This window comes from Echeneis naucrates, chromosome 15, assembly GCF_900963305.1.
Source record: "Echeneis naucrates chromosome 15, fEcheNa1.1, whole genome shotgun sequence".
Taxonomy (NCBI): domain Eukaryota; kingdom Metazoa; phylum Chordata; class Actinopteri; order Carangiformes; family Echeneidae; genus Echeneis; species Echeneis naucrates.
Window position 1 is genome coordinate 16,424,119 of NC_042525.1, and position 13,830 is coordinate 16,437,948.

Consider the following 13,830-nt stretch of genomic DNA (forward strand, 5'->3'; position numbering starts at 1 on the left):
GGACCAAATTTCTGATCCTTGATTGTGAGGATTTGATGACTTTTCTGACTTATTTGAAAGAAAAATTTAATCTTTAGATTTTGAGGTGCAATGGGTATTTTTCACTATTCTATAGTCCAGTTAATTATACAATGAACTTAATAATCAAGAATATTTATGAGATTATTCAATAGTGAAAATATCAGTCAGATCGTGTCTTTGAATTTGCAATGCAAAAAATTTGGTTTGGACAGCCGCAATTTTGTTTACTGTAACAAAGAAAACGTCCGCAATAACTAACATTATTGTTTAACACAAGTGAAGCCAAAAGAAAAAGACACTTCTTCAGTGAATCATCAGTGTGTTGACAGTTTCTACAGTTTCATGTGTAACTTCTCTGTTGCATCAACCCTAACCCTTGATAGGAGAAGAGCTCCAAGCTACATTTTGCTGCTGGGGTACAGCACTGATGTTAAAACCAGAGCCCTTGGCAGAAATAGTTACGACACTTTATGGAACAGTTGAAATCCCCTCTCTGTGATGACAGATGTATGTTCCAAACATTTAACAGTGAGTGTTTTTATCATAGTGCATTACCGTAGGGGAAAACATGCAAAAGGAAAGACGGGACTGTGGGTGATTCAGCTGTTCCCGAGGATTTCATCACAAAGACTTTCTGTTTTCTTCCCAGACACCACCAGGTCTAAATGTTGTCACACTGCAGACTGTTCTCAATACAATACCCGAACAACATTTTCAATATAACACGTAAACATACTGATAGCTGAGGATCAAACCAATGTAAATGAGAGAGGGGGAGATTCTGTGTGCTTGTGTATACCTTAATATCAACTACTAAAAACCACATCGAGATTGTTCTAAGTCTTTGTTCTACACACAGTCAACGCAGTCACCCTGATGTTCACACTGAGATGAATTAATGTTAGTATTTGAACGCCAAAAATGACGTGACGATTGGATCTGCCCTAATTAAAAAAAAAAAAAAAGAGATTAACAGTCAAGACATGGTAAAACTGAACTACACAATAGTGTTATTATCAGATGGAGTCATTGTCTGCGGGAGCCTCACAGCGATGCCAAACCTTTTCATGAGGGAAGCTGACGTTTCAGCAACTTCGCAGCACAACAACATTTAGATGTGAGTTGTCATTTTGTCCAGAAACAAACTGTAGGTTGAAAGCTGGAGTCCTGGCTGCGTGTCTGTCCGCTGAGACGCTGACATTCACCCTTATTAGGTTTGAGTAACTGTGTGGAAGGTGTGTACATCTCATTGGTGTCCAAGCCGCTCCGAACAGCCATTTTGTGCCCCGCATCACAAATGTCTTTTAATTCAGCTGGGGGACAACCAACGGTGCAGGTGAAGAAAACTAAATCAATTGTCCTACAAGATCTGGCTCACTCCAGGTTGCTGGGAGCCGCCATCATCTCCTCTCTCTGACTGGTGTTTATAAAGGTCACATGGCATCAGAGGGAGGGGGTGTCCCTGCTCTGCCAACACTGACTCGTATGGTGGTGCTGCCTCCAGTGGGAAGGAGATGGACACGATGTGTTGATGCTCCTGCAGTCCCAGTGAATAATCGGTGGGGGAGAACCAACAAGCGCTGGCTGAGGCCTCTCCACAGTACGGAGAAGGATCGGGACTGGTATAGAGAGGCTGCTCTTCCTGCTCTGGCCCCCTCTGACGGGGGTCCAAAAGGGAGTACGGAGGCGGATCATCTGTAGGTATGTAGATCTGTGTCGAACCAGGGCCCACACACTCATCGTAACTGTGGAGATAAGAAGAAAAATGAAACATTTGTAACAGAGTCAGCATTAATGTCACTTATACTTCATTCCTGCCTTGGATGCAAGATATATTTTTTTTATGTCACCAGAGCAGCAACAGACATCCGGGATTGTGAAAGTTTCAGCCCTCTCCTTTGTTTTTAATAGACAAAGCTGCAACTTGTAGGACCAGGATAGAAAATAAACACAACGTTCAGTTCAATCATCGTGGAAAGTTAGTTATGTTACTTATGTTTGAGAGAAAGGCAAAGGCAGAAGAAAAAGAGAACTTGTAAATTTATATCCAAAGCACACATCTGTTCTCACTTTGCAGCTCTTTTGTGTGGTTTCATACAATTGAATTGTGTTTATGTGTGTAGATGTGCATGTGTGATCTATGTCACAGCTGATTTAATGATGTGCTGACAGCTGTCCACTTTCATCTGTCAACACATGGACAGCAACATAAAAATGACATTCAGTGAAAAATATTATATAACAAAGTCTTAAAACATCACCTGCCTTCATGCCCGCACATTTGCACATTTTTGTTGTATAATTGACCCCATGAACACACAATAGCATTTTAATTCTTAATCAATTATTTGCTTTCATTATCAGTGAAACCCAGGCCAAATGTGGCATAAATTCTGCCAGAGCTGATGCTGCTGCATGTATTTAAACCCTCACTTTACGTTTTTTTTTTTTTTTTAATAGCTGTCTGTATGATATCATGGTAATTACAGGAATATGTCACATTGAAATGTATTGAAATTATATGTTGAATGCCAAATATGTAATGCAAAGCTGTAAAAAGTGCATTATGAAAATAGTGCAAACACCACACCAATATGATGTCATTGTTGACCAAATGAAACGGCCCCTGATTAAAATTACATAGTTTTCCTGATCTGGAAAATTCTGGAAAGATTCAGGATGATGTAAGTACCCAGATCTAACTAAGTAGATAAATAACAAAGGTGTAATTGCTTTTGGACATTTAAATCTTATAACGAAACTAATGTGAAAATGCTGCATGTTTCAGTGTCAGTATGGTGAACCAGCAGGAACTCATAAAGGTAGTGGCCTCCCTCATAACACACACACACACACACACACACACACACAGTCTCCTTCCTCCCTCCTGCTGTTTTGGCAGACTTTCCTGATGAACTCCCCCAGCAGAGAACAGAGAGGAGAACAGAACACATAAAACAGAACAAAATGAAATAGAAAAGAGAATTATAAAATCACAGTGTGTGCATTTGTGTGCGAATAGCTAATGGTAGATGACAGTGGGGTGTGGGGGGGTAGGAAGCAATAAATCAGAGTAACTCAATCAGCACAGTGCTTAACTATATCAGCCTGGTACCACAGTGATGCGAGTGGTGTGCAGGTCTGTTTGTATGTGTGTGTACGCAATGCGTTGACTCTGCGTCTCCTTTCTTTTTAGCCACGCACATTTCCGTCTTCTCCTTCAGTACAGTGTGTGTAGAAGCAGTCCTGTTAGGGTGGCAATGTGAATGTGTGTTTAATGGTTCATGTTTATGTGTGTGTTTGCAGGGCAGGGGCATGTGTGCCTGTGTGAGAGTACGAGGTTCAGTCAGTCAGATGTAATGCCTACTGCTAAAGGGAATGATACAGTTCTTGAAATGTGCGTCTGATGATGTAAAGAGCTATAACAAAGCCATCACTACACTGCAAATCAGTGTGCGCTCTACACAATGCTCATTTAATTCCACGTGTTCATTTCTTAGTCACAACTTAATCACTTACCTGAACAAACCAGATGGAGCAAACATGACTAAATAATAATAATAAAAAAAAAAAAACAACAACTCAGCAGCTGGTTCAGGGAACTCGTTCCAATTTAAGCTTTGACTAAACCAGCGGGGATATGAGCACACATGGGACTGAAGGTATTACTAATGACAATGAAAGACAATGCAAATTGACTTCACTAAAACATCGCATTGTTCTTTACTTGACTTAATTGTTTCAGCTTAAAATGTCATAGTCTGCATAAGAGTTTTTTTTTCTTCCAGAAATAATAATAGTTTTGTTTTTTTTTTTCAAAAATGTTATATAATCTCTCTCCCTGACACCCTCACACACCTCCACACATGGACACAAATCAAAACATTGGGCAATTTTTTAAAGTCTTTTCTTGCTGATTATTTTCTTCTGCTTGGGGAAACTGGCCTTAAACATTCATGTCAATGAGGCGTGTTGAGGTGAAAATTGGAAGCGGGGGAAACAGCGTGCTGGGCAGGACGGGCATGTTTGGCAAGTGTTGTATCACACTGTAAATCCCTGTGTGTTTGGTCTCTCAGGAGCTATGAGCTCCTCTACGCCCCTGCAGCCTTCAGCTCTGTGGGCTTGTGCTTCTGCAGAAACCTCACACCAGATAATGAATGTGGGGTTTTACACTTTGGTGTGATCTGCTAAAATGTGAGTGTGTGTGCATGTGTGTGTGCGTGTGCGTTGTTAGCAAGGTGTGGCTTGGTGAAAATAATTCATCCCCTCTGAGACCCATGCTGGGAGTTAAGGTGAGGAGATAGAGAGTGCTTCTGTTTCTCTGTCGGCCTTTGTTTGTTTCTGCTGTCTGTTTCTGTTTAAGATCTAGTCACATTCCATAAATGAATCTGCTAATTAGATGGGCCGGCAGGAGCTTTATTTCTACTCAGTCTTTGGGAATCTTTTTTCCCAACAAGATGAAGCTATTCTTATTATGCTTATAAAATGTATTTGGTTGTAGGAGATCAGTCTCTCCTCTCTCCCTCTCTCATCTTCCTGTTTCTTTCGTTTTTCTTTTTCTTTGTCTGACCCGCCCCACTCCTATAGCTGAGGTCAAAAGACATACACATGACATACACATGATGCAGAAGAGAAGCAATATATCCAGAAGAGCATTCTTCAGTGTTTAGACAAAGGCAGACGGAGTCCACGAGGAATGTACTTGGTGAATGAATTGATTTCTTGCTGATAAAGCAGCACTGTGTTCTGAAACTGCTCTTTGCCATAAATAAGACTTTTCAAAGACAAATCCAGTGCATAGTTATGAGGTAGTGAACTGCATACAAGGTGCTTTACGAATGAAATTGGTCAACTTTTAAGGCTTAACTATGCTTTCCCTAAGCCTTTTTAACTCCATCACTGGCTCAGTACAGGTCTCTACTAATCTACCACAAAAAAGAAAGGCTGAATGTTGCTTTCTTTTTATGAGTTATCGTTTTCTTCTTCTTCTTTTTTTTTTTTACAATGAATTACATGATCATATTGTAATGTGGTTGACGTCTCTGATGATGCCACAGAAAATTACTCTGCAGCTTTATGTGAGTTTTCAGCCTTTTTAACAGGGCTACCTTCAACGATAAAAAGAAAGACAAACTGTAAAATTGTTTCAGTGCTGTAAAACGGACATTTTAAGGATTTAAATTGGGATGTGCCAATGTTTCAGTGCTGATTTATTTAAACAATAACAATGACCTTTCCCTGACTGTAACCAAGTAGTCTCTGACCCTAAACCTTTGTGGATATAAAGAAGAAAGTCAAAGTCAGATACAGCAGTCAGTACAAAGGGAGGACCTCTGGCATGTGCTCACGCAGTGGTTGTGACGCTCTACAGTGCTGGAAACAGGACAGCTCAAGCTACATTGTACAGCATATGGTCCTCTGTGTCCGAGTGTGTACGGGTGTGTGTCTGTGTGTATAAAGCTGGCATGTCCTTGTTTTTTTTTTTTTTTACCAGTGTGAGGGTGACTTGCCTGTGGAGAAAGAGAAGCGTATAGATCACTGGTTGATTCGCCGGTGCATGTTTGTGTGGGTGTGAGTGTATACTATGTGGCTTGTGCCGGAGTTAATTTGATTTTTAGAGCATAAAAGCTCTCCCAGCATGAAGTCCGGAGTGTGATTTAACAGTTTAAACAAAATTTTACATGCACTTTAACAGGTTTAATCAGATAACATTACTAAAGGGGCCAGAAAAGAAAGCTGTGTCTGCTGTTGCTCTGTTCTTGTACTATAAATCTTTCTGTTCATGGTAACATGACTTTCACTCTACATGATAAATTTGCGTTGACATCCGTGTTGTTCTTGGGATTGATTATTAAGCCTCCATGACTTCTCTCTACTTTTCCAGACTCTTGTTGCCACTTATGCTGTTTAGTTTTGATTCTTGCTGCCCACCATCATCCTTCCTCTGAAGTTTTCACTGTTCTTTGACTGCTCAGAGACATTGTGAACGCTTTTTTTCTTGCTTCACTCCCTGACACTTAACATGAGGCCTTATAGTATGAAACAGTAACAGACAAGCAAATTATTTTCAACATGTCTGTTGTATTTCATCAGCTAGTTTATTTATATTAATCTTTCAATAGTGTATTTCACCACGGATGAACATCTAAAGGCATTTTTATTGATTTAAAATTAAATTTTACATAAACTCTCAGAGCCCCCTGTAATCATTAGTTTGGAAAAATGAAGCACTGATATACCAAAAACCACACTTCCTCAAATGGTCGCTTGGGAGTGGCTCCAAACAATCCCCATAAACCTAACCCATCTTAAAATGCCCCACTGTGTAGTAGAAATAAACAGGTTTACATAAAAATTGCTAATTTCAACGCAAATTTATGCTCTGCATAAATAAGGGCACTGCTGCTTAAGGGGAACAGGTGAGTGAGTTTACTCTTGCAACAAACTGGGATTAACGGAAGTCTAGGCTCTAGACCTCTTTGTCCTTTTTTGGATTACCTCTGAGTTATGGGAAGTCAGCCAATGCCAAAATAGTGGCAAGGGAGCATCTCACTCTGCGCTTGAAAATTGCTCAGAAACCTATGGGTGACATCACAGAGTCTGTGGATCACTCATGCCTGAGGCCAAGAGCTCCAGCTGCCAGTCACCTGACAGTGTGATTTATTTTCCTTTCTTCACACACGAACCCAACACATAGCTCATCAACTTCTACTCCCCGGTGGACCCACCGCAGTGCTGGAAATGTTCCATCTTGACCTTGATTTATTTCTGGTATAACCCATCTCTACTTACAATCTGTGGTTATGAACAGCAATTGATATAACAACAAACCTCTCCTACTGCACTGCCCGGCAAAATGAAAAATTACACATCATATAGTAACTACAAAGGGTTTCTGACCAAGTATGTGCACCTGGCAACATGCGATTGATGATGATTTATGGAATCATATTATCTTCAATGATCGGTACATGGGATCCTGTCAGGAATACTGATAAACCAAGTGACATTAATGACATTGATAAACATCCCAAGTATTTAGTGAGAACTAAATAAGTCTCTTCAGTGATAAATGAAACATCTTCAACTCAATCAACAAAAAAAAATCCAGTTGGCCTCTAATAAACTTTCCTTTGATATCCATGACATGGATTTCTGAGAATCTTCACAGACATTTTCCGATATAATTATGAACTTAGTAGTTTTAATGGATATATACAGTCTCATGATGTTACAATGTGATTAAGTTGTTGGGAAACTAAATACAAAGAAACTCATTATTGAGGAGTTTAGCCTGCACCCAGAGGAGTTAAAGGAAGATGTTTGAGTTGTTGTGATGTGGCAAGGATGAATGAGTAACACTAAGTCTTCAGCATAGAGAGTCAGGTCACATCAACTTGATTGAACTTTGATTGAAAGCATGTGTTAGTTAGCAGTGGTGTGTGTTGTATCACGTTATGGGGAGAGAGTCGGAATCTATCTGTTTTGTGAACAAACATCTATAGATAATATGAATATTGTTTTTGCTGATATTTGAGTACCAGTAAAAGTAATGCTCCTTGAGAGATCAGCCCTCAGATATCACATGTCCACTCAATAGACTTTCTCAGGCTCTAGGTCCCATGACAGAGTATTTCTGTTGTGCTGTGTCATAGGTTCAGTGTTTACAACTTGTTATTGAAACTCTCTAAACTATGCAACAGCTTGCTTCTGCTTCTTATTTTATATTCTAAAGAACACAAGTCAGAAAGGAAAGGGAGTGTGTGTGTCTGTGCGTTCATGTATACAAGCGTGTCTGCCAAAGCTTGCCCAGCTTCTCCCCAAGAGGAAGCAGAAGCTTTCACTCTCCACAGGTGAGCTGCTGATCCAATAGTGAGTGAGTGAGTGTCAGAGAGAGAGAGAGAGAGAGAGAGAGAGAGAGAGAGAGAGAAGAGACAGACTGAAAGAGATAGAGAGAGACAGAGTATATGTGTTTTGTGTGTTTTTGTGTCGGAAGCATAACGTTCACAATCTCAGCAGGCGATCAGTTGATCTGAGTTCTCTGAGTTTTCCTCAACCATCTGTGGCCCACACATGCACATACACACAGACACAAACATGCACACACACACACACACACACACACACACACACACACACACACACACACACACATACACACACACAGCAGGATCATCACATGACTGCAACTACCTGCTTGCTGACAGGGAACCAAGCAACAACCTGCCAGCATTATGGTAAACAAAAAATCTGATCTGTATGTATATGCAATATGTGTCTCGGAGTGTGCGTCTGTGTGTGTGTGCTCTGGCTTTCATCCCATTGTCCAGGCCAAAAGGTCCGGCTCTCACACAGGCTGTCCAGAACACTCTGGTTGCCTGCCAGAACACTGACGTAGCTCGCTAGCTCCCCTTTCTTTCTTCTCCTCCCTCTTTCCTTTAATCGCCCCTTCTTTTCTTTTCCTGTTGTTGTTGTTGTTGATGTTGTTTGTAGTTGTCAAATGAATTGAAGTCAAACAGAATAACAAACAGTGTGTTATGGTGCCTGTTATGTCCTACTAATCAGTCTGTTAAGGAGTTTTTTCTAAACACTGAATGGCTTCATCAGAAGTCAGGTGGTAACTGTAATTACAGATGGGAACATCTTCTTGGCCCACATTAGTCCCTGCAGCACCAGGCATCATTTAAACACCACAGTGAACCTAAAAGCTACTGCTGACCAGGTGTGTCCATTGCCATATGATGCATCTCTCCAGCAGGATAATGCATTCAGTGTTGCCACAACACTAATGACATGACGGAGCTTGGGTTCAGTCCACAGCACAGAACCTTGGCCTCATATTCAACATGATGAACGTTTGGCCAAAAAACCTGCAAGAACTGTGCAATGGGCTGTTACAACAGCATGAATCAAGAGAGAGCCATACAGTAGCTCACATGTAACACAGCTTCTGGGACATCACCAACAGTATTCAGAAGATCAATTTCAAGTTTTTCAGTTTTTCATGGTCATCGTCTTGGCTGTCTAACTCTGCCTAAATCCTGGCTAATCAAAAAATGGGAAAAGACTCAGGGTGTGTGTGGTTCTGAGACCCCGCTACATGCTGGTGGGTGGAAAGCATAATCTCTTTTGTCTGTCGGAGGAGCTACCCCAAAATGATATAGACCTCTTAAGTTTTAACATTTAAAGAGGTTAATTCACCCCCAAACAGTTGTCATGAAGTGGGAGCTTAATTACAGACACAAAAACATTTTGTCTGGCCTCTGAGCCAGATCCAGCACTTATGTGTTGGCTTCATTTGTCAGCCAGATTGTGTCTCTTGGGGTGACCATGAAACTGAGCCTGACTAATCAGTTAACAGAAATGTAATATTTCTGTCACGTTTTTTACATGGTTTCCTTCCAGATGAAGGAAACAAGCGTTATCAACATTTAAGGAAATCTACCTTAAGTAAGTGAACATGAAATTATCTGAATACGCTGATGGTTATGTTGCTTCAGTCTCAGATTCCTGGCTCAAAGTTTGATGATTTCATTACTGTTTTGTTCCTACTTGAAGCAGTTTTAAATTGTACACTGTGACTTAGAGTGCTGATCTGCATCATAATGTCTCACAAACTAAAGCGAAATAATCACAACTGTTACAATCACTACAGGAAACTATATTCCTATTAGACAATCACGGAGACTCAACAGAAGAAAACTTTAAAATGGGAAATGCATTAACCTCAGAATGATACATTTCTGTAAACTCAGTGTGTCGAAGGCAGAACCAGGAAAAGAACACAGAGTGCACATACACTACTAATACACACACACACACACACACACAATCTGCAGGGGAGGGATGTATGTGAATTATTAAAGTTGCCAATTAGACCAGCTGACATTTAACTCAAAAACACCATGACATTGGCCTTTTGCAAGCTCTTTCCTCCTCTCATTCTTTTTTTTTTTTTTTTTTTTTGCTCACACACTCCCCCTCTCTCTCTCTCACACACACACACCCATTCCTGCACCTTCACAAAGGGCACTAAAGGTAGCAGTGCTCTCTAATAAATGGATAACTGCTGAAGAAGGGTCAAACCAAGAGAACAGACAACAGCAGGGGACATACTGTAGACTGAACTGTCAGCTAGAGTTTGTATTTGACATTTGACATAACTGCTTAGTAGATCTTCTTCTAAATGAGGAAAAGTGTAAAACTTTGTGAAGAAAACACCTCTGCTTGCTCTTATTTGCTTAAGTTTCACCACAAAAAAACCATGAACCATGAGGGCCAATCAATAGTGAAACATCATCAAACATTATCGTCCCTCCTTCACTCACATCCTCTCCCACTCACTCACTCGACCTCATACAAACATGAGCAGTGAATACCTTTTCATTTAGCTCCCTTCAATACCTCCACAAAGCACTTACCGTGGAGGTGAGTCTGGATACAGGCTGTTGACCTGCGACAGAGTGTCTCTGTATGAGTCAAAGTCCAAACCAGGAGGAAAGTCTTCTAAGCAGGTAGACCTCAGTTCTCCCACTGAACCACCATAGGAAAAACCATCTGGTCCTACAGAGACATAAAGCATTTGTTCTGCTGTAAATTAGTTAGCTGTTTTTTTTTTTTTTTTTAATCCTGTACACTTAATATATGTTTTCAGAACAAACAAGACTTGATTCGATGCCTCTTATATGATGACTAATACAAAGACGAAACAGGATTGCAGCAGGATTTCAAAGGACAATGAGATGGACGGATGGTGATCTGTTTTCCCTCTCACCTCATTTTAAGTCTATTGTAACAGTAAGTAATGTTGAGTGTTTGCCTACTGCCTCGAAATATTTACAGGTCAAAACAGGTCAAAGCCTTTAGCAGGGCTTTGAGAGTTGTGGGTGTAGTGAATTTCAGAGTAACAGGAGCCATAAAAATATAATTCTATATTTCCTAAATTCAGAAATATATTGAAATCTACCAAATTAAATCTTGGTATCTTTATTAGACTAGCCTATTAGAAATGAATACATAAGGAGGGACCTATCAATTTTGTGGACACATAATTCAAAGACTCATGGATTTGATTGTGTGTTACTGTGAAATGTGAACGCCATACAATCTTTCAGTAATAAGTTAATAATCATTTGAGGGTTATTTGTGTCGCAGTCCTTGAGGGTCAGGTTGTGAGTCAGTGATTAATGAGTGCAGGTGTATGAAAGTCAAACGTTGTTACAGACTGACCGTAGCTGGCCCGGAGATGTGGGTTTCGGAGTCGACTGTCTTTTCGCAGGCTGCCGACAATGATGGTGATGCAGGAGAGGAAGAGGACCAGACCTATAACGATCCCCGCCACCACCAGCGGAGACACCAGGAGAGACGCCTCGCCTCCCGACTCCCTCTCACTGCGGCAGTCTGGGTACTCCCCATGGCTCTGGTTGGAGCTCACTACATGGTGATGAAAATAAATGGAACTGAGTGTGTTTGTCACTGTGTCATGTATGTTCATATTGGAAAAGAAAAACACCCTGACAGAAATGACTCCATATGTTAAGATAAAAGTAGAAAAGCCAAAGGAAGATACAAGACCTGTCACCTAAGACTGAAAAAAGGCTTAATTTTCTTTTTCTGACAATTTGTGGGAGGCACGGCAAACTATGAAGCAACGTTAGCATTAATTTGAATCTGCCAATACTTGTCCTGTCTTAGTTTCTGCCAGTGCCTTTGGATTATGGCTTTTTAGCTGCTATTTAATATACAATGTTCATCAAGTCCTAATTAACTTTGTGTGTTGGCTCTTTGTTGCTGGTAAGGTGGTGCACTGTGGGTTAATCACAGCTTCAACACCAAAAAGTGTTAGAAAAAAGGTTAAAAAGCCCATAAAGCCTGTGCTGAGCTGTCAAGATATTCATCCATCTATCCTTACAGTGACAGTAGTGCACCATCAGGTCTTGTTATGCAACTGCTGTCTTCCTGTGTACACGTAGCCTTTCCTCCTTATTCTCTCTCCTGCTTCTCCTCTCTCACCATCTTTTCTGCTCTCTTTCTCCCTGAGGACTTATTCCATTTCAGTATGTGACAGATAATTAGAGCTTGAGCCTAAACACACACACACACGGCCCCTCGCTCTCAGTCGTCATCGTCATTGGATTACAGACAATCGTGTTCCTCTCCACTTCTGCTTAATGTCTCATCTATCTGTTTGCTCTGCCTGTCCACCCTCTCCCTGCCTGTCTCCCGCTTTATCGGTCTTAGCACCAGACACTCTGAATCTGTCTAGCTGTATTCACGACATTGCTGAGAGAGGGGAAAGGATACAACTCCCGTTTATTTTTTTCTCTGTTTTCCTTTGGTCCTGCTAAAACCAAAGACTATGCAGTCATACTCAATATCGTCAGTTTGCGCTTTATGTAACTTGCTCAAGGTTTAAATATAATCAAATGAGGAGGTTCGCTTCCGATGTGCAAAATCAATGATACATTATTCTATCAAGTACAGTACACATTGCTGGCATCAAAAATCTGTTTGGCTAAGGTTTAACAATGGCAACTGGGTTCACTGGCCAAATGCCACAATTACTGTATATGTAGTGAAGTGAAAATGTATTCCTTAAAATCACTGAATATTGGCGTTTTGGTGTTTTACAGAGACAAAACCCTCTACAGCAATCATGACTGTGGTAGCAGTGTTACAGTAACACAGAGATCATGGTGGATGGGCTATACAACAAAAAATTTGTGAAAACTATGAAAAACAATAGAGGCTGCTCTTTGTTTCCTGTCTCTTCTCAACACTTCATTTGTTCTAGTTATGATCACAACGATCCCCTAACTTTAACTGCATGTTTATTACTGTAACTACTGTGACAAACGCGGCGCTCCACTACACCTTGACATTGTGCTCATTTTAAACAAAACCACAACCTTTCCCTGAAGAAAAACAAAGCAATGTTACTGATTAAATTTTGATTTATTTAATTTGGAGAACACTGGTTTCCGACTTGAAAGTGTAAGTTATAAGCGGTCACCAAGCCAGTGAAGTGACGGTGAATGCCTGCATTGTGAGAGCAAGGCTTTGTAGAAATATTCTCAAAATGTAGCATTTAAAACATGTAATTTATGCCCCTGACTGACCCAGAAGGAGACAGCATCCTCTCTTTCTGTCTATCGTCATGCTGAATGTAAAGCAGGAGACACAATCAAAACCTCTAAGTGATTTACACTCACAATATCTTTTTCATTTCAGTCTCTGTGCTTTAATATTGCTCATTTCTCATCTTTCCCCTCCTTGAATGTCTGCGTCTGTAATTCTGTTGTCCTCAGTAATTTGGTTTCACACAGATTCCCGAGAAGAGGAAAATGTTCTCTCACCCAAACGATTCCCAGCAGACCTCTCTCGTCTCTCAGTGCCATCTCCTCTCTCACACACTTCTTTATCTGCTCCTTCTCCCTTGTCTAACATGATTTTCTCTTAATTTCGCTTCTCATTTCTTTCTCATAAACTACATTTTCTCTTGCTCTCTCCAGGGGGAACTCTCATGGAAATCTATAATTACAGATTTTGATTCACAGTGAGACACGCTCACACACACACACACACACACACACACACAAACAGTTTTGTTTTCATCCAAATAGGATGCAAACATAGTTTGGAAAAAAAAAAAAACTAATCAATGCGAAACAAATGACACTGAAATATCAAATAACCACGACAGCCAAACAGAAAAAGATACAAGAAAATGAACTAATTAAACGTGTCAAAGGACTTGTGTACTGTGTGTTCTGTTCATATATGTTATGTTCATAGCTTCACTTTCTTTTG

General features: G+C 40.4%; 1 protein-coding gene across 1 annotated transcript; it reads right to left on the reverse strand.

The window, feature by feature from the left end:
* Nucleotides 1–1,381: 1,381 nt before the first annotated feature.
* On the reverse strand, nt 1,382–13,467 carry bean1 (brain expressed, associated with NEDD4, 1). The gene is made up of 4 exons (XM_029521839.1): nt 13,377–13,467; nt 11,251–11,454; nt 10,443–10,584; nt 1,382–1,766 (listed from the first exon to the last, which is right to left on the reverse strand). The coding sequence occupies exons 1-4, from the start codon at nt 13,465–13,467 to the stop codon at nt 1,382–1,384; spliced, it is 822 nt and encodes a 273-aa protein (XP_029377699.1).
* Nucleotides 13,468–13,830: the final 363 nt, after the last annotated feature.